Genomic DNA, 19106 nt, shown 5'->3' on the forward strand with positions numbered 1-19106 from the left:
ACTCTGTTTATTTATGGCCACAGGAGAAAAATCTGCATAAATAAATCTTTATATCTGATAGTGCAGCTTTTCCTTAAACACTTACATTTAGAAGTCACTTTCAGTAGGCCTCTTTCTCCCAAGCACTGCTTCTTGTTCCTACAGGAAAAAATGAATTCCACAAAGATCCCAAAAAAGGCCAAAAATTCTAAGTCTGCTATTTTAGAAATAGCATTCAAGATACAAGAGTCAATTCAGCAGTGCCAGAAATAACCAGTAAAGCTAATATTACCATCCAAAAGCAATTTGGGAAAGCTCTCTAACAATGCCATAACTCTTACTGGTCTGGAAGTAGAGATTTAAGAGCTTTAGAAAAATCGATATACAAAGGGTATCATCAGTACAGCAGGACTGTGGCAGACACCACAGGGAGTATGGCAAGGAGGAGCAGCCCCCTGGAAAAGCACCACTGCTGAGAAATCTTTGTGGCAGACACTCAATGCACTGGAAAAGAACACAATGACTTGGATCAAGTGCAGTCTGCAGGGTCCAGCACCTGAGGGAACTTACCCCTGTACAACTTCCTGTTATCTAGAGGACACCAAAGGGATGACAGACATGTTTTGGGCTGTAACATCCCTGTTCTGCAGAGCCTGAGGTCTTCACTAATCTACAAAAGACAGTGGGGAGAGAATGAGACTGGAATAGCAGTCAGTGATGTATAGCAGGTATTACATCAGTTAATGGGTGGGCAGGGGATAAGAACAGCAAGGGAGAAAAGCTGGCTGCTGAATTTTACACTGCGTCAAGAGCAGACAAAAAAACCTATAATGGCAGCTAGCCCAAATTTAACTGAAGCCAACATCATCACTTCTGTATCAAGACTGCAGAGAAAAACATCTACCACTCCATCAGAAAATTCAGTTCTTAACAGTTTGGTATGATATCCTAACTTAGCAGAGAAAAATCAACACAGATATTTTCAAGTTGGTAATTTTTATTTACAGATTTATTGGCAAAAGATGGTGGGAAAGTTTAAAACATTTTAAACAGAGGGCACCGTACTGGTATTGTATGAAATATCAGTTCACAATCTTCAGTATCCAGCTGATCAAATAAAGCTAATCAACACTTAAAGAAGCATAATCTGCATCAGCTCCATTAGAGTACCATGCCTAAAAACCACTTCAGGCAGTTTCTAAATCAACACAATCACTAATAAAAATGAGGTTTTGGTGAAGAATGTATACTTGTATTTTTGTACTGTACCTGATGTCAAACTGCCCACTTGCATACTGGCAAAGCAGTTACACTTCCTACTCTCAGATGGAAGTTTTAATCTCACTGTCTGCAAATTCAGTTGTCAGGTAATTCTGAACTACTCTGAACGTTTTACTGTGAGCTTAGCCAAGACTGGAGTAGATGAGATTGAAGGAAAACATTCCTGCTTTATCACGTGCCCACCATATTCAGCTGCATAACCATAAACATCTTGTTTAAGAATTCTATTCAAAAAGGAGAAAAAAATGTAGTCAGTTTTCACATAGGTTTAATTCCTCACTGGAGCTTTTTAGTTCATTCTTCTAAATCAAGAGTGTTTAGTTCTTCTTCTAGTTCATCCAAGTCCTCTCCAGTAAAGAGATTTTCATCAACTGGAACTGCATCAATGACTCCATTTTCCAAGTCCCCATCTCCATCATTATCTTCCTCTAAATCATTTTCCTCGCTGTTGTTTATATCACCACCAGAAGCTTCACTTAATTTATTATCTGAAAATAAACATAATTCTCAGGCATTTCAGTGTCACAAGATTCTTAATCACCAATTGAATCCACAATCCTACTAAACATGCTTTCAAATTTTGAAACTATCAAGAAGCTACTTATTTGAAATTCACACAGACTTATATTGGCCAAAATGCATGTACCTGGTTAATATGCAAGGCTGGATAATCAACTATGAAAACAAGTTGGAAAAAATAACAACTTACCATCTTTTTCTACTGAAGTGTATGTGCTGAATCGCTCTGGACTAGCCACTGTAATACCAGTCTCCTCTACTGCCTTGGGGACATACAGGTTCAGATCTACATCATTTATGCACACAGGGTCTTCCATCTGGAAAATTAACCAAGACGCTCTGCATGAATTACTTTTCCACAAAAATCCTCACTTATGCAGGATTTCTACAACATTTGTCACCTTAAACAGGACCTTCTGATAAAATATACTCTGTGGCAGTATTAACAACCAAGCTTATTACTTTCATTGTAAGGGCTTTCAAGCTGACATTTTTCAAACTTGAATGCAATTAAAATATTCCCTGATTTAATCCTGTTTCCTTTACCTCATCATCATCTCCTGCTCCTTGAACATAATGGGTGTCATCTGCTTCTTCATCATCTGCATCAACCAACTCTGGCCGGAACTCAAATACCTCACGTCCGCTGATCTATTCACAGCAAAAGAAACCTTCAGTTATCATTTCATGGAATTTACGCTGCCTACAAAAACCCAGAAGCAAACAAACCACAAAAAAGGAAAGTAAAATGACATAAAATAATAAGCAAAACTATTTCAGGCCAGCTACCTCTTCACAAAACTTTTAGTTGCTCTTCTTACAATTAAGAATTGGACGGTAAAACTTACCACCAATGCTTTGCCAGCTTTAAAATCTGCTTTCCTCCTCTCCATATCTTGCTCAGCCTTATCAATTTTTTCTTGTCTTTTTCTTCTCTTCCATGCAATAAAACACTCTAGAGTAATTTTGGTAACATTTGGTCCTAAGGCAGCACGCTGTCCAGAAAAGAGGCTGATTAATGCTAGAAACTCTTTCCAAAGGCTGTAACAAATTGCATATTTAATTACTCTTTTTTAGAAACTAATTGAAAACATTTCTTTCCAAGTCCCTCTTGACTCTTACACTTAAGATGTATGTTAAACATGCATCACCTTCTTAACATTTGACTCAACATGGGATTTTCTAGTTAGTGAGATGAGTTAGCATGAAAATTTATAGGAAAAGTGGAGGAGGAAATAAAGACAAGAGCTCAGCTCTGCTCAAGTGACACTGCCAAGCAATGGGGACAGAAAGTAGCAGAGCAGCAACACCTTCAGAAGGCCTTGTGCTCTTGGTGTTGCTGCCTCATTAGAGAGTTAAGGAGACACTGAGCTGGGGATGAGAAAAGCCACAGAAGCAGTTGTAATGGATAAATGAGAAACAGCAGTTAAGAAATGGAAGCCTCCTAAAAAAGGGGTAAGCAACAGCTGCACTAAGTATGGAGCTATAATTAATCCTATTCAGTAAATAATAGTTTCTGAACAAAAACATGAAACAATGCTATGCATCCTTTGCCCCAGCTTATACAGCTCTAAAAACATCTAATAGTTTTTTATTATAAATTAGTAAACTTTTTATGCATCTCTTCGGAGTAATACAAGCAGCTACCACCAAAAGATAGCTGTCTAACAACTTTACCTCTTTTTCTATGAGATCTTCTAAGGAAATTTCATCTTGCTTTTCTTCCTTCTTTTTGTCTTTCTTTAGTACAAAGCCTGGAGGGAGGGCATGGCGATACATACAGTTGTCTCCTCCACCTGGACAGACCCAGAACCATCCATATTTGTTGTTCTCAATAGCATCAAGGAAGTATTTGCAGACCTGTATAAAACCAGTGGTTGTTAGCACTGTGTCCTCTTTCCATCCCCAGCATTTTACATCCTTTGTCAGAAATCCAGTAAGTCCAACACAGCTGTGCTCAGAACAGAAGGAACACGTGAATTACATTGCTACTAAAAATAATAGGCAGAGTAGTGCAACCGAGTATCTAAAACTCATGTAGTCAACAGCTTTTGCTTCCTCAATATGATTCCAATTAAAAAAAGACAAGATGACAGAAGACCTGGCAACTCTGCACTTCTGTAAAACCAGCAGCACATCTCTTTCTCCTCACCAACATTGGTGGAGTTTTAAACAACAGAAATTGCATCTGCCTCCCATGTTGTCAAACCTTCCAGCTCTGGATCCTGAGGTAAATATGCCATCCTAGGATCTTTAACAAGCAATTCATAGTTTATATTTAGCCACAGCAATGTTTTAACTTTTGCAAATTTAGGCTGTACCAGCGGACTATTTAATTACTTGGTATTGAAAATTAGGTGAAACAGTCCCAAAGAATGAAAAAGGCATTAACCCATCATACCATTTAGTGAAGAACTAAAAAATATTGTTGAACTTAAGAGTCCAGGAATTACAAATTACTCTCAATTCATAAATTAGGTGAAAATTCAAAAGCTTATAATGCTTGTATGTCACCCAGTACATAGATAAGTCAGTAAGAATCACAGTCACTGCAATTTCACTAATCACAATATTTGGATTTTCTATGCAATTAGAATGTGTTTGATATACTGCTGAAACCTTGGGCATTTCTATAAAGCACTCCACCTACTATCCATTTGTAACAAACATGACAAAACTTTTTATGGACTGAAAAGTGCTGTTGGGTCGTGTTTTTCTTTGTGGTTTGATTTTTTAATTTTTAAAGATATTACAAGAAATACTATCGGGCCAGCCATCTACTCAGAATACTATTATTATTATGATATTCCATTCTAAATTTTTACATAATGATAAACACATCTAATGCCAGACTGCACTGTACTTAATCCCTTCTAGTACAGCTCAATTAAAAAAAAAAAAAAAAAAAAAATAATAGCAGACGTACTATTTGGGTTTTTGGTTTTTTCTTTTCCGCCTCACCATGCTTCTTGTTCACCACTTCTTCCAGCTTCTTCTCATCCCAGTTGTCCATTGTATCTAGAAAATAACAACAGATGGTGTCCCAGAGAATTCCAAATACTGAACATTGCCAGCCAGCTGGTTTTCTGTCCAGCAACAGTTTTAATATCCAATTGTTACATTTTAAGTAGCTTATACTAGGGAAAATAAATTTAGGTTCTTAAAATATTGTTTGCAAACTCTTCCATATCACTCAAAGGACAATTACCTCAAAAGCCCTAGAAATTTTAATTTTGAAATGTATAAAGTGTATTTCAGTTAAAACAAGACAACTGAACAAAAGAGAAGGTTGGAGGGTAACATCCAGAAATACAATTAATCTAACTTGAGGCTTGAAAGATGTAACACCAAATTATCTGTGTTAAAGTTGAAAGAAACTTCCACCTAAAGAAGCAAATCACCAATAACAACATTAGCAGTAAATCTGTGGGATCCCATCACATACATTTAGGATGACAGAGGCTAAAATTCAAATAAAGACTGAGACTAAGGAAATGTGAAAAAACCAAGTTCTATAAAATTTTGAATCCCTGCCGAATAAAAGTAAAATCCAGAGTATTTTGCCAACAAGTCATCTGGGGAGAGAAAGTCACAGAAAAAATTCCCAAGTACCCCTAAATGTAGAACGGTGCACATTTGGCCAAACACTACTAGCAGCTCTGGAAAGCAACTCTGGCTGCTCATTGCACTTCCCCTTTTCCTTTCTACAGAGCTTAAGAGGGAAACAGCAACTGCAAGAAAGGTCAAATACTTCTCAACTTGTAACCTGCACCACAGAATACATGACACTGCCATAGTCACTGCGCTTCAAGATCATAACCACAATACAGAAGACACTCAAAATTCCAGTTTCAGAATCAGAATAGCTTAGCAATAACTTTCCACAACTATTATACCTTTTTCAAGGTCTTCATCTCTTGCATCAATGTAGACACTTCGTTTTTCACACTTCCTTTCCAATGACAAATCATGAGAAAACTTGCACTTGTCTCCTTTAGTGCATTGGCCTTGCTTGAAGAAAGCACAAACTACAGATTTTGGGTCAGCACCTGAGTGAAGGAAGTTTTTATATTTCAATACTGTTTTTAAGCAAGAGCTATATATTAGCAATTCTGAGACTATCAAGGATAAGTAGAGAATGAAAATATGTTTTGAAGATAAAATATTTAAAGTGTTCATGGTAAGTACATAATTCATGTTCTGAACTTGCCAAATTTACTTTTACTGCATGGTATTTACATTAAGTATCAGAGCTGCCACTAAACTCTTTAAAGAAATAAATATGGTGTGCCTGAGCAAATTATTAATTTGTGTATAACAATACATCAGAAATGATTCTGTGCAACTTCTTCTCTAAACAAGAAGCTATTCTTGCCCCCAGTACGGAGTAAAGCATCTTCTGGATGCCAGCCTTTTCCTAACAGATCAAAACCACACTATAATAAATTACAGTAATTCAACCCACACTCACTCAAACCACTTTTCTCCGTTAAAAATAGAAAGAAAATGGCTGATTAGAGACCCCAAAATAAGCAACTGTTGTTCTAACATGAACTACACAATCACCCTAACTACAGTTTAAGTAAAAGTTATCCTACTAAAGAATCATTTGACCATTAGAAGGTCATTAGCAATGAAAGAAGCAGGTCTAAGTGTATTTATGAGACATGACTAAATCAGAAATACTTCAGTATTAAGTTCTCATGGAAGATTTTAGACTTGAGGTTTTCACATGATGCTTCACTTCTGGTTTGACTGAAAGTGATTTCAGTATGTATAGCAACACCTGTTTAGAATGTAACCTAAAAATCTGCGTAATGCAAGTTTTCTGAAATAACTCAAAAACTGCTTGATTTAGAGAAAACTTATACAGAAAGCTGCAGTTCACAAACAGAAAAGTGTCTTTTGTTGCTGATCAGTGCCACAGTGAGTAAATATCAGGTTTGCTTTAAGTATACAAAAAATCATAGCTCTTTTGTTAAAAATTATTGCACATAAGCTCCAGAAGATAGGTAAGTAAAAACTTGGTAACATCACAAAATTTGTTTGTTCAATAACCAATCTCAAGAGAGACCAGTAAGAGGAAAGTATTTACTGTTCTGATTTGAGTACAAGTCTTCTGTTAAGACAACAGTTATGATCTTATATTCTTTCTTTGGATTTTCACACTTCCCTGGGGAGAACAAGCTGTTTTAAAGAAATACCATCACACATAAAAAAATCATTCCACACATCCAGAAGCATCTGATGAATCAGAACACAGCCACGTATCTTCAGCTGTGCTGACAACATCAATGTAGCTTTTGCTATTCTAATGATCTACTGACCCCAGAGGACTTCCCAAAACAATGTCAAGTCATGACTGACAAAATATTTGGCATACTAGATGGAGGAGGAAATAGTTACATCTATTTCATTAAAATAACTGGTGTTTTTGAAGGGTTATTATACCTTAAAGTAGCTCTATGAATAAGAAAACATAAATTAAGAGAAATCAATTAGTCATACCTTTGCTAATTTTCTGTGCAGCAACTACAGGCTTGAAGAGCTCATTTAATTCTTGTAATTCCTTTTTCTTATCTTCTTTCTTTAATTTCTTCTCACTTTCTGATTGAGCAACCTGTAAACATAAAAGTAGAATGCCAGGACTCACTTCACACAAACTGTGCCTTAAAGCAGCCAATCATTCCAAATCAGTTTGCAAGGGCAGGAATGATGTGATGCCTGCAAGGCTCACAATTGCTGCTCTTGTGTGTGCAGCTGGTGCCCTTTACTGGCACTGACCTGTCCCACAGGATGGACAGCAAAATATTTAGAAAATAATTCTGCCAGTGAGGAGAGGTGCTGGCAGGTACCTGTAGTGTCACAGTGACCCCTACTGCACCTTTACAGGAAGGAAAGCCAATGAGAGGCATTCAAACTTCTTTTGCAGTGCAACTCCTTCTAGATCTGCAGGAAAAAAGCCTCTCTTCAGTCCCCTACATGCTGCTTTGCTCTTTCTTCTGATCTATATAACAGGTAGAAATTCCAGGAAATCTGTCCATAGAAGTTGGAAGTGCTTTTAGAACATTATTTCAGCTTGGATATGAATGTTTCATTGCTTAACTAAGGACCAAAGACAGGAAAACAAGCCCATCCAGGGAAGAAAAACTGCATGTATAAAGAAAAAAATTCCTGACCCTTTTTTGGGTATGCCAGAGCAGGTGTGTGTCTATACCAAAGTGGGATGAAAGCACATAAAAGAGGACATGGGAGAAATATTCTTAGATCAAATATGCAAGTAGGTTTTAGCAAGGTGGGGATCCATCTCTTTTTCAAATAACAAATGGCAGGATAAGAGGAAATAGTCTCAAGTTACCCCAGACAATGTTTAGATGAGATTTTAGGAAACATTTTATCACTGAAAGGGTGGGTCAAGCATTAGTGGACTCACCATCCCTCTAAGTGTTCCAAATGTGCAGATAGGGCACTTGGGAACATGGTTTAGTGGTGAACAGGTAGTGCTGGGTTAATGGCTGGACTGAATCATCTTAGAGGTCTCCTCTACCATGAAGGTTTCTGTGTTTATTTGACTCTGGTCCTTATGGAATCCATTGAGACTAACACCACAAGTATGTGGGTACTATTTTCTAAAATACAATGTGATATTAAAAAAGTACCTTTGTTCTTATGGTGAATTTGGCAAAAATACACCAAATTGTTTTAAAAAGGAATTAGCAGCTTGGCTAGTTTTCCTACTAAAAGTTCACAAATGCTATTTTAAATAACACACAGATCCACATATATCAGCTACAGAAAATTGTACTTTAAGATGGCTTTTGTTTCTCTTCAGAGCTCTAAAAGCTTGAAAATGAACAAACCAACAAAAAACAAACAAAATCTCCCAAAATCAAAGAAGCAAAACAACAAAGCAAAAAAGGAGCAAAAAAAAAAAAAAAAAAAAACCAAAAACAGAAAACCAAAAATACCCAATACCAACACTAAAACTCTCACAGCATTTCTATTTTAATCTCATGACATGAGAAAAATTGCTTTTAAAAGCTCTTTCTCAGGGACAATCCTAACTGAAAGCTATTTTATAAGGTAAGAGAGGTATAATCAGGTTTAAAAATTTGGTCTTGACATCCAACACTTGGTAGCTACCAGCATTTGAGAAATGACACTATTTTAGGCTGGCTATTTTACATATTGGTATCTCTATACATGTCACAGATCAAGGCATTTCATGCACAAGTTTAACAACTGTTTGAAAAGCACCAATGTTTTTGAAGTGACATCAAGGAATATTTCCTACAACAAAAAAAAAAACCAAAACAACCCTATTAGATGTAATGACCCAAATACCAACTTTATTTTCAAGTTGGGCTTTCCATGTTAGCTAATCCTTGTTATGCAAGAAATGTATCATGACATCATGAATTGAGCTAATGTACATGTTATTATTTTACAGGCTTATTCATAGGACAGAAAGCTGGGTAAGTATGTAACAGCAGCTTTCCTAGCACTGTAGGAATAAGAAAGCTGGACTATTTCCATGAAATCCATGCTTTCTGACTGAGTATAATGTAAACATTGCATCTCATTTTATTTCATCATACAGAAGAGCCAAGTTTCACACAGCAGCTCAAAACTTCAGGTTTTTTGACCAAAAAGTTCACCAAATAGATGGAGACTTGACAGACTTGTGTCCACTTAAAATTGTAATAAATACTTCTGTAAGTAGAAGAATGAGAACCTATAGGTTTATACTTTCATCTACTTTCAATTCCAGTTTTAGTAACAACTATTGTTAATTTTAATTGCTCACTATTTCTCAAATAAGGTGGGAAAGATAAAATAGAGAAAGAAGATGCAACTGTACTTTGCTGACAGTCAGTATCTACTATTTCATTTCAAGCATACCTTAAACTGAATTATGCTACTATCAGAATACTGTGGAGACAAACACTCACCCTGACTAGTTGAATCTGGATGGGATGCAGTTCTTTTCTCACAACAAAAGCCAACCAAACAACAAACAAATCCAACAAACCCCCACACTCTGTGCCACCTTTACACAGGTACATAACTACAGCTAGATAACTGTCAGCTAGGTCTGAGCCAGTCCTGAGACAAGGAACAGCTCAACTGCCTTCTCCTTCAGTACCTGACCATCTGTACAGGGAGTGAAGGATATTTGACAATGCAGTGGGAAACATTCCACAATAAATGCTTACCTGACGTGGATTCTGCTGACCAAACTTAACCTGGTGAGTCACAGCCTTGATAAACTTCTGCTGCTTTGCACCTTTTTTATTCTTTAGGCCAAATGTTTTGTCCTAAATCAAGACATAAACACAGCTATATTAATTAAAAAAAAACCCCAAACCATCAAAACAACAGAAACCCCACCCTTGCCACTCCTCTCAGGCTTTCAGTAAAACACAGATTAATTCCTCAAGCAACACAGGCTATACAGGAAACAGTATGGACAAAATTTAGACTCCTTAAATCATCTTCAGAAGTGGCTTTTCACCAGAACCTCCTGAATGTGGCCTTGTGTGAGCTGTTGTTTTTATCAGCAGAGCTCCTTGTGCCTGCTATCAGTGTGAGAGTGCAAGCACAGCGTGCTCAGGCCTCTCAAGGCAACAGGACAAGATGTTTTTGGAGACTACCCAAGGAACAGCTGAGTAAAACAGGACAAATAATTAGCCATAACTACTACTGGTTTCTCTTCCATCTACCTGAAATCACTCATTGCTTCTATCCTCAACTATTCAGATAGGCATCTATACAACACCACTTTTCTATTACCACATGTGACATACTGCTTTTTATTTTCAAGTATTGGAAGCTTCTTCTTTTCCAACTCTACTAAATTTGAAGTGAAGTCTTTAGCTACATCACGTCTGGACAGGCGTCTCTACTTCCTAAAATCCACTGCTTGAAGTTCCTGTTTACTACCTAAACCAATTCTTCCTCTGTATCTTCAGCTTTACTGTTAAGGAGAAGTTTCTATACCAAATCCAAGAAAAATTTCACAAAAAAAACCACCCCAAAAAAACAGCTAACTTTCACATCAGTAGCTGAGGCAGACATTATTTTATGTAACTGAAATATCTTCCTTAAAAACTTATCCATGCCTTTGATTTGATACCAACATTTTCTTCTTTGGAAGAAAAAGTAACAGATGTTCATCCAGTGAAAATATCAGTGCAAATCTGGTTTTGGAATCCAAAAGTATATTATAAATTAATTACATAATAAACAGGTCCAAGTATGCAGACTCATGCTGTTTTCACTTACAACAAGCTCCCTACGAACAACAGCTTCTCTGTCATTTGGTATTAACCGGAGAAGTCAAAACAATGAGTTGGGAAAGAAAATTTATCATTTACACACTTGATTTCCACTGTAAGTACAGCACGTGTATTTGATTTATATAAAAATCTATTGCTAACAATTAATGCCAGTTTTTCACATTTCAGCTACATTTCTTCGTAATAAAAAGAATATTTTTTTTTTTCTGAGGCAGCTACATTCAGCAAAAACCTCAGGAACTCCAACATCAGGAGAACACAAGACCAACTGCTCTAACCTGACCTTTCCAAAAACCACAGGAAATTCTGAGCTAAATGAGAGTCTGTATTTATAACTAATTTTAACCTGTGAAAAACATAACGTTTATATATAAAAATCTATTGCTAACAATTAATGCCAGTTTTTCACATTTCAGCTACATTTCTTTGTAGCAAAAAGCAGAATTTTTTCTGAGGTAGCTACACTAAGCAAGAACCTCAGGAACTCCACTGTCATGAGAACACAAGACCAAATGCTCTAACCTTACCTTTCCAAAAACACAGAAACAACAACCCACAACCTCAGATTTAAAGGAATACTCATTACACGGGTATTTCACCTGAGCAGCACCCTTCATGCCAATAATTCAAGCAACTATTTAAATTACTGTAACTACTCTGCTTGTACTCTCAACATAAAGTCACACACAGAGCATAGACAAACACACACACCCCTCTAACAGGTTTTGTTTTTCAATCTGGTCACACGAGTCAAACTGTAGCAGAACCCACCGCAAAGCTGAGGGAGGAAGCAAGGAATCACTAAGGTGGGAAGCGATCTCTGGAGACCATCTGGTCCTACCCCCAAAAGCACAAAGCTACAGCGCAGCCAGCCGGGTGTACTCTGGGCGTACGCGGACACGAGAAAGGGCGAGGGGAAAAGACAGCTCAGCAGTGCTGTCACAGCGCCTTCAGGCCCGGCACAGCTCGGCCGCAGCCGGGTCCCGGCAGCGCCCAGGAGCCCCCCGGGAGCAGAGCGGCTCCGGCTCCGCGGTCCTTCCCTCGGCCGCTCCGCCGGGAACGCGCGGGCAGCGGCAGGGCCCAGCCAGAGGCCGCGCCGGGAGAGCGGCGGCCTGGGCCTCCTCACCTCGATGATCTTCTCCTTCTTCTTCTGGTCGGCCTTCTTGCTGCCCCCCGCCGGCTGCTGCTGCTTCTTGGGGGGCATGGCGGGGCGCGGGGGCGGCTCGGGGCCGGGCCGGGTCGGGCCGGGAGCGCTCGGGCCGCGCCGCCGCCGCGGGGGAGGCGCAGTGGCTCCCGCGGGGCACGACGGGAACGCGCCCGCCCGATCCACCAATCGCCTGCCGGCCGGCGGCGCGCGCCGCGGGACCTCGCCAGGGGGCGCTGCCGGAGACGTCACGGGCGGGGGCGGGGCCGCGTGACGTCACGGGAGCGCGCGCGGGGTTCTGCGGGGGGAGAGCGTGAGGGGGAGTGAGGGACAGCGGTGTTCAGAGGGGATGGTTTCTGTGTGAGGGACAGTGATGGTCAGAGGGGATGGTTTCTGTGTGAGGGACAGCACTGCTCAGAGGGGATGGTTTCTGTGTGAGGGACAGTGATGGTCAGAGGGGATGGTTTCTGTGAGGGACAGTGATGGTCAGAGGGGATGGTTTCTGTGTGAGGGACAGCACCGGTCAGAGGGGATGGTTTCTGTGTGAGGGACAGCACTGCTCAGAGGGGATGGTTTCTGTGTGAGGGACAGCGGTGTTCAGAGGGGATGGTTTCTGTGTGAGGGACAGCGCCGGTCAGAGGGGATGGTTTCTGTGTGAGGGACAGTGATGGTCAGAGGGGATGGTTTTTGTGTGAGGGACAGCACTGGTCAGAGGGGATGGTTTCTGTGTGAGGGACAGCACTGCTCAGAGGGGATGGTTTCTGTGTGAGGGACAGTTCTCTGCTGTCTCTGAGAAATATATTTCTCTCAGAGAAATAGCTTAAGCTCATTTTATCATATTAACAAGCAGTCAAAAAGAGTTATGATTTGTACTATATCTAAATACTTGTAATCAATAACAACATGCAAAACCCAATACATGAATGCAAAAGCAAATATTATCTGGTTATTTGTAACAGAATCTACCACATCCTGAAGGACACACAAGAGAGACAACTAAATGTCAGGGTGACAAACAGCATCTCCCAGGATGCATCAACCCCCAGGTGATAAATCAATCCCAGCTCCGCTGCTCATGTGGGCATCTCTCCCCAGGGAAGGGCTCACAGCCCCCAGCCTGACAGAGTTCAGGGTGTTCTGTGTCAGGCTCAGAGCTGGGACACCGTGCATCATATTTATGGCATAAAGTGAAGCACTCGGAGTTTTACCTCAACAAGACAAGGAGTTTCTCTCCATTGAGCGTGGCAGAGCACTGGAACAGCTGCCCAGGGAGGGCATGGAGCTTTCCTCTCCGGACACATTCCAAAGCCACCTGGGTGTGTCCCCGTGTCACCTGCTGCTGGCAGGGCTGTTGGACTGGGTAATCTCCTGAGGTCCCTACCAGCCCTGACAGTTCTGTGATTCTGTCATCCTTGTAGGGCCTTTCCAACTCAGAACATTCTGCAGCTCACGGTGCTGAGTAGCTGAACCAGCCATTTGGCACACATTACTGCTTGTATGCTCAAAAAGGATGGAGTGGTTTGGTTCTTCAGTTTGGAATCTACATAGTCTGCATAACACTAGAAAACAATTCCAGATTTTGGTTTTGGGCTCAGAGTCACAAAGCAGACCATGATTGACAGGCACTGGTTTACATTGGGTCAGATTTGTAATAACTAATAATTTCCTGACCCATCAGTAAAGACACAGCAGCACACAGTGGTGGGAACCTGGCACAGGAGTAATTTGGTCTAAAACTGAGTCCATTTTGTTTGAGCTATTGGGAAAACTTGCTGCCTTACGTCAGTCACGCTCCTGCTAATGTCAGTGTGATTCCACTGTAAGATGAACCAGCCATATTGTCTTCTTCCCCTGTGAAATTTATTTCATTTGTGGCATAAGCCACTGTGTCTTCCAATTTAAAGGAAAAATTATTCCTATGTTGTTGCCTCCTTTCATTGTGATCTGAAAAAAATAAAGAATATGAAGATTACCATAAATACAATACATAATTAAAAGATTAATCCATCTAAGCCTGAAGAACGGTATTTTATTTCTGGTTTCTAGAAATTTATGCAACTTGGTTCTAATTTGCATCCAGCAGTAGATTTAGAACTAGCTGAAGCTAGAATTATGAGCTAACACAAGTCAGTACTGTCTACAATATTTAATTTAAAAAATCCTAAGTAATCACAGAAATATCAGGCTTAACATAATTTGAACTTCTTGACTTTTTTCCACCTCCTGTGCTACACCTTAAAAATAAAGATTGTTACTCTAGTTTGTATGAACATTGATTGCTTTATGAGTAGTTGAATAAATAACAAGTGAGTAGTCCAAAAGCTCACTGAGCTTTACTAACATCGTATTTCACTATGGTGTGCATGCATCTTCCACAGTTAAAATAAGCCCAGTTTAATACTTTCCTGTTCCTCTTCCCAAGCAAAAACCAAGCCATACATTTCTGCCAAGTGAGAAAGTCAAGTATGAACCTATAAAAACACAGCCAAAGAGCTGCTGCTTCCATCCAAATTGGAACCAGCAGCAGTCTCCAGATCCTTCCTTCTCTGTCACAAACCAGCTGTAGAGTTGCAACTCCTACTCACCTGTGTACTTCTTTTGTATTTGACTAATACAGGCAAGGACATTAATTTCATCTTATTCATCTCCCCAGATACATGTTTTCATACTTGTGATAAAACAACATTTTCAAGCTTTAGCCCTCTGAAAAAGATTCTTGAAATTAGGAATGCTTAGCTTGAGAAAAACCAAAAAGAGCTCAGGGAACCTTATCATTCTCTACTGCTACATGAGAAGAGATTACAGTTGGGGACAGGAGGTGGAGCTCATCTCTTCTCCCCCCACAAACAATAAAACAAAAAAACCAACAAAACAAAACAAAACAACAACAACAACAAAAAAAAAAAAAAAAAAAACAAAAACAAAAAACCACAAAAAAAAAAAAAAAAAAAAAAGCAATAGCACAAGAGAAGGCAGACTCAAAACGTGCCAAAGAAGGTTTAGGTTGAATATTAGAAAGAACTTCCCCCTAGAAGACTCACCTTCCCTGAAAACATATTAAAAGTATATATTTTCCAACAAAACTGATTCTGTAAACTTAAAAAAAAACACAAAGAAACAAAAAACCCACAAATCTCTTAGAAAAAGGTCTAACAAAGACAATGTGAATTTACTCCTTTCAAGAGGCTGTCTCTAACTTAGCTTTAAAAAGCAGGGTAACGTGTTCAAGCCATTACACTTTTCCTCAAGCTACCCCATTCTCCAGTGGAGGGCTTTATAGGACAAAACCTAACTTAATTGGTTACATCAGCTGCAGACATTCTGGCTAATGATGAGAGCCACCTGAAGAACATTATGGGTAAGTCCATATCTTGAGAGGAAGCAGGGTATTCTTGGGGTACTGGTAGAGGCCTTAAATCCCTCCCTGGAAATGTTGTAGAAAGTGAGTATTGTCGTGGTATTCTGCATGTTGATTTCTGTATATTTTTTTATTGTTTATAGGCAAGACATCCTGAGGAGAGGCTGGACAGGATTTACTCAAGTCCATTGTGATGAGTCCAGGAGGTGCCAACACGTTTATATTGCTGTGGGAGTACTCTGATGCTGTCTCTGGCTAGCCTAGGGATGTTTGGGGTCATGGTCTATTGCTGGGGGAACCCTGGCTCACTGGGCATGTTTGGAGTGACTGCTCTTTTAGGGCACTCTGTAGAGCATCTCTGTGGTAGAGGGCTACCTGAGGAGGTTCTTGAGGCATAAACTGCTTGGTGGGATTGCCTGTTCTGAGGAATTTTGCAAACAGGGCTGTAGTGGTGGGTGAGTTACTCATACCGTGTGACCAAACCAGAACTTAAAGTCCCTAACTCTCTCTTTTTTCCACCTGTTTACCCTTAAACTGTTCGAGGTCATTACAGGAACAGCCATAAGGTGTCACAATTGCCCCATGTTCCAAGTGCCTGTCCCAGAAAACAGTGTAATTTATACACTCAAACTCTGCTGTTATTTACAGAGTGCTCAAAAGGCTTCACAAGTTGTATGTCAAGGTGCTGAAAAGACATATAGTTGCCGCGTACTTGAAATTAAATTAAGCTTTATAAAAGGTCTTTCCACATAAGGAACAAGCGCAAAAAAAGAAAGTGGAAAGCTTCTGGTTATACAAGTAAAGTAGAGTGTAGCAAAGTAATTTTGACAGCTACACGATTTGAGAAGAGGCTTAATGAGGAAGAGCCAAAAGGATGTAAACCTGCACTTTACTCCCTGAGGGGCTTTTTCAAGTGTCATATTGTTGCACCAGCATTTACTTGTATTGGGACAGGACTGGTGCCCATAAGGAGATGTGGAGACGAGCTGTATCCAGAGACAACAGCGTGGTTTTCCTGAATTTGCATGAGGGTAGCACCAACATCCTTCTGGGAGTTTTCCTTGTGGTAGCCTGGATTTTCTCAGCAGCGCAATAATGTGTAGTGCTGCTTTTAAAGGGTTTGTGCTCTGGGAATTTTGTACCTCTGCCCAATCAAGGATGGGGTGTTCTAAGTGTTCTCTCTATGTATTAATCTCGGTTTGGGTTCTGTGCTTACAGAAGAATTCAAAAATATTATTATCACTCTATAAAATTGGATGTTACTAATTCAAAAGTGTATTTGAGGTTAAAATTCCCTAAAATAAAAGAATAAATAAGTAAAATACTTTGAATAGGTATTTACATTACTAATCAGTCTTATAGTTATTTATAGGCAAGTTAATTTGAGTTAGGAAGAAATGGTATCTGAGATAGATGTTATCTTCATAGACATTAAGATGATTATTATAGCTGTAAAAGAGTGTCAGTTTAGAAAGGTCAGATTCTTATACATGGAAAGATTGGGGAAATGGTTTGCTAGACCTCAGGATGATTCCAATAATGGTGCAGACTCGCTGAGGAAAATGAGCAGTGTCTGCAGTTACACAGCATAAACATGCACAGATATTGAGTGCTCTGTAGTCCTTTCAGCATTGCACAGAGTTGGAATGAGCCATGTGGGCTTGTAGCTGAGTTAAGAAAGGAAATAAAAACTTTGATGTACTTTTAAATCCTGTCCAATAGTGTGGGTCTCTGTTTGGTTTAAACAGAAGATGAGAGTGACATGAAAGTGAAAATTATTTAGTTTTGTGCAGGTTGATCCAGGCAACTGTCTTGTGTATATTAAACCTGATACTTGTATATCAGATATATGTTTGTGTATCTATTATGAACCAGATGGGGAAAGAAATTGTGCCTATTCCCTTTCTCTTAGTGTATTTATACTTCTCTTTCTTAATGTAAACAAATATTTTTCACATGCATTTAGACAATGGAATAAGGCATCAGGCACTCATTTAAAATGCATTTTGTTTTCAGAGCATTCAGAGTTTATCTGTGAGTATGAATTAGGGTAACCAGTGACAACCATTTCAAGAAAGATGTAATGTGCCTCTTCTCTTGATATAGAACATGAATATTTGGGCAGTTAGCTTCTTAACTGACTTCTTTCTTCTTACTATTGGAATGATAAAGCAATGCTGGTCTTAATCTGGTTGCTGTGAAGTGCAGTGGGAAGATCAGTGGTGAAAGCAATTTTTTCATTTGGCAATTCCATTTTACAGTGTTGTAAGATTAAAGCAACAATAAGCATGAATTGTTCTATGGAAATTAGCTCAGCAAATGCTCCTAATGAATGAGAAGCCATCTTCTTTTCCCTTAATACCGAACAAGAAAAAAAATTGGAAGAGGAATGTCCAGAGAGTGAGTTGAGGGTAAATTGGCAGCAGAATGAAGTCCATGACGTTGCGATTGAATCTTTATCTTTGGCAGCAATAGTGGCCTATATCTGTGGTACTACAAATAATAGCAGTAATAATGCAGGGTTCTTCATTGGTTCCCAGGAGACAGCTGTGGTGGGAATGTTTGGGGTGCCAGGTCGTCTCTGTGCTCAGAATGGGTTGTTGCCCTTGGAGTGTTTGGGGTGCCAGGTGGTGGCTCTGGCAGCAGTGGGTGCCTGGGAGTGTTTGGGGTGAGTGTCCAGCGCTGGCTCTGAGCAGAGCAGCCTCATGGCTGAGGGCAGGGGGAGGCCTGAGGAGGCTCTGGAGGCACCAAAAGATCTTGGCAGGATCAGCTGTGCCAGGGAAGCCCTTCTGCAAACAGAGCTGTGCTGGGTGAGCTACTCGTACCCGTGAGCAAACCAGGATGTAAACCCCTAACTTGCAGTCAGACCTTAAAAGAGCAACTAGTTTCTTTCTAGATGATGTAAACATTTTGGACAGTTGCCAACATTTCCTATACATAAAAGAACAACTAAAGGAGATATTTGATATAGGAATTTAAACAATCAATATTAAGAATGAAATGGATGCTTTTATTTAAGTTTCACATCTTAGACTGTTTGTCATCTCCTGGTTTCAGAGCTTTTTTTTTTTTTGAGTAACCTGGTTTATGTGTCATTGCAACAGCAAAATCAAATGCTTTTAAGGTGATGGTCTTTTGTTGTCATTGGTGTTTGATTTAGAGGATCCTCATTGCACTGCCTTTTATAAGCTGATGGATATTAGAAGTAGCAGTATTCTGTGTTGCACAGAAAGCATTTCAGTAATGCTGTGTGCATTGGGGGAAACTGCTAATTCAAGGTTAAAAAACCTGTTTTGTAAATGTTTGTAGTCTAAATACCGCATGATTTCCTAACTTACGTAGATGATAAAATTAGCTTATAACTTAAGCTAATTTATAATGTATTTTACAAAAAGTTGTAGATTTACATTATATAATTAATATAGCAGTAGTAAGAGTTTGAGCAAGTTAATATAATATTTTAAATATATATATCAGGGAAACAGAAGAAACTTTAAAACAGTCTTATATTAATAGCAATTACTAT

General features: G+C 39.3%; 1 protein-coding gene across 1 annotated transcript; it reads right to left on the minus strand.

Annotated features, from left to right (window-relative positions):
* Nucleotides 1-958: 958 nt before the first annotated feature.
* Nucleotides 959-12335, minus strand: ZC3H15 (zinc finger CCCH-type containing 15). Its single transcript, XM_021547514.2, has 10 exons — nucleotides 12205-12335; nucleotides 9996-10097; nucleotides 7288-7399; nucleotides 5676-5828; nucleotides 4706-4797; nucleotides 3457-3639; nucleotides 2628-2774; nucleotides 2326-2430; nucleotides 1970-2096; nucleotides 959-1748 (listed from the first exon to the last, which is right to left on the minus strand). Exons 1-10 carry the CDS (start codon nucleotides 12280-12282, stop codon nucleotides 1555-1557), a joined length of 1293 nt encoding a protein of 430 aa, XP_021403189.1. The 5' UTR covers nucleotides 12283-12335; the 3' UTR covers nucleotides 959-1554.
* Between the last annotated feature and the right edge of the window lie 6771 nt (nucleotides 12336-19106).

The sequence above is a fragment of the Lonchura striata genome, chromosome 8, assembly GCF_046129695.1.
Source record: "Lonchura striata isolate bLonStr1 chromosome 8, bLonStr1.mat, whole genome shotgun sequence".
NCBI lineage: Eukaryota > Metazoa > Chordata > Aves > Passeriformes > Estrildidae > Lonchura > Lonchura striata.

Excerpts from the sequence above, each read along its gene's own strand:
- ZC3H15 (XM_021547514.2), bottom strand. The coding sequence starts at position 12,282 with ATGCCCCCCAAGAAGCAGCAGCAGCCGGCGGGGGGCAGCAAGAAGGCC. Across the intron at positions 10,098-12,204 it reads AGAAGGAGAAGATCATCGAG|GACAAAACATTTGGCCTAAA; the intron begins GTGAGGAGGCCC and ends GTCTTGATTTAG. Across the intron at positions 2,775-3,456 it reads AAGATCTCATAGAAAAAGAG|CGTGCTGCCTTAGGACCAAA; the intron begins GTAAAGTTGTTA and ends TTTTCTGGACAG.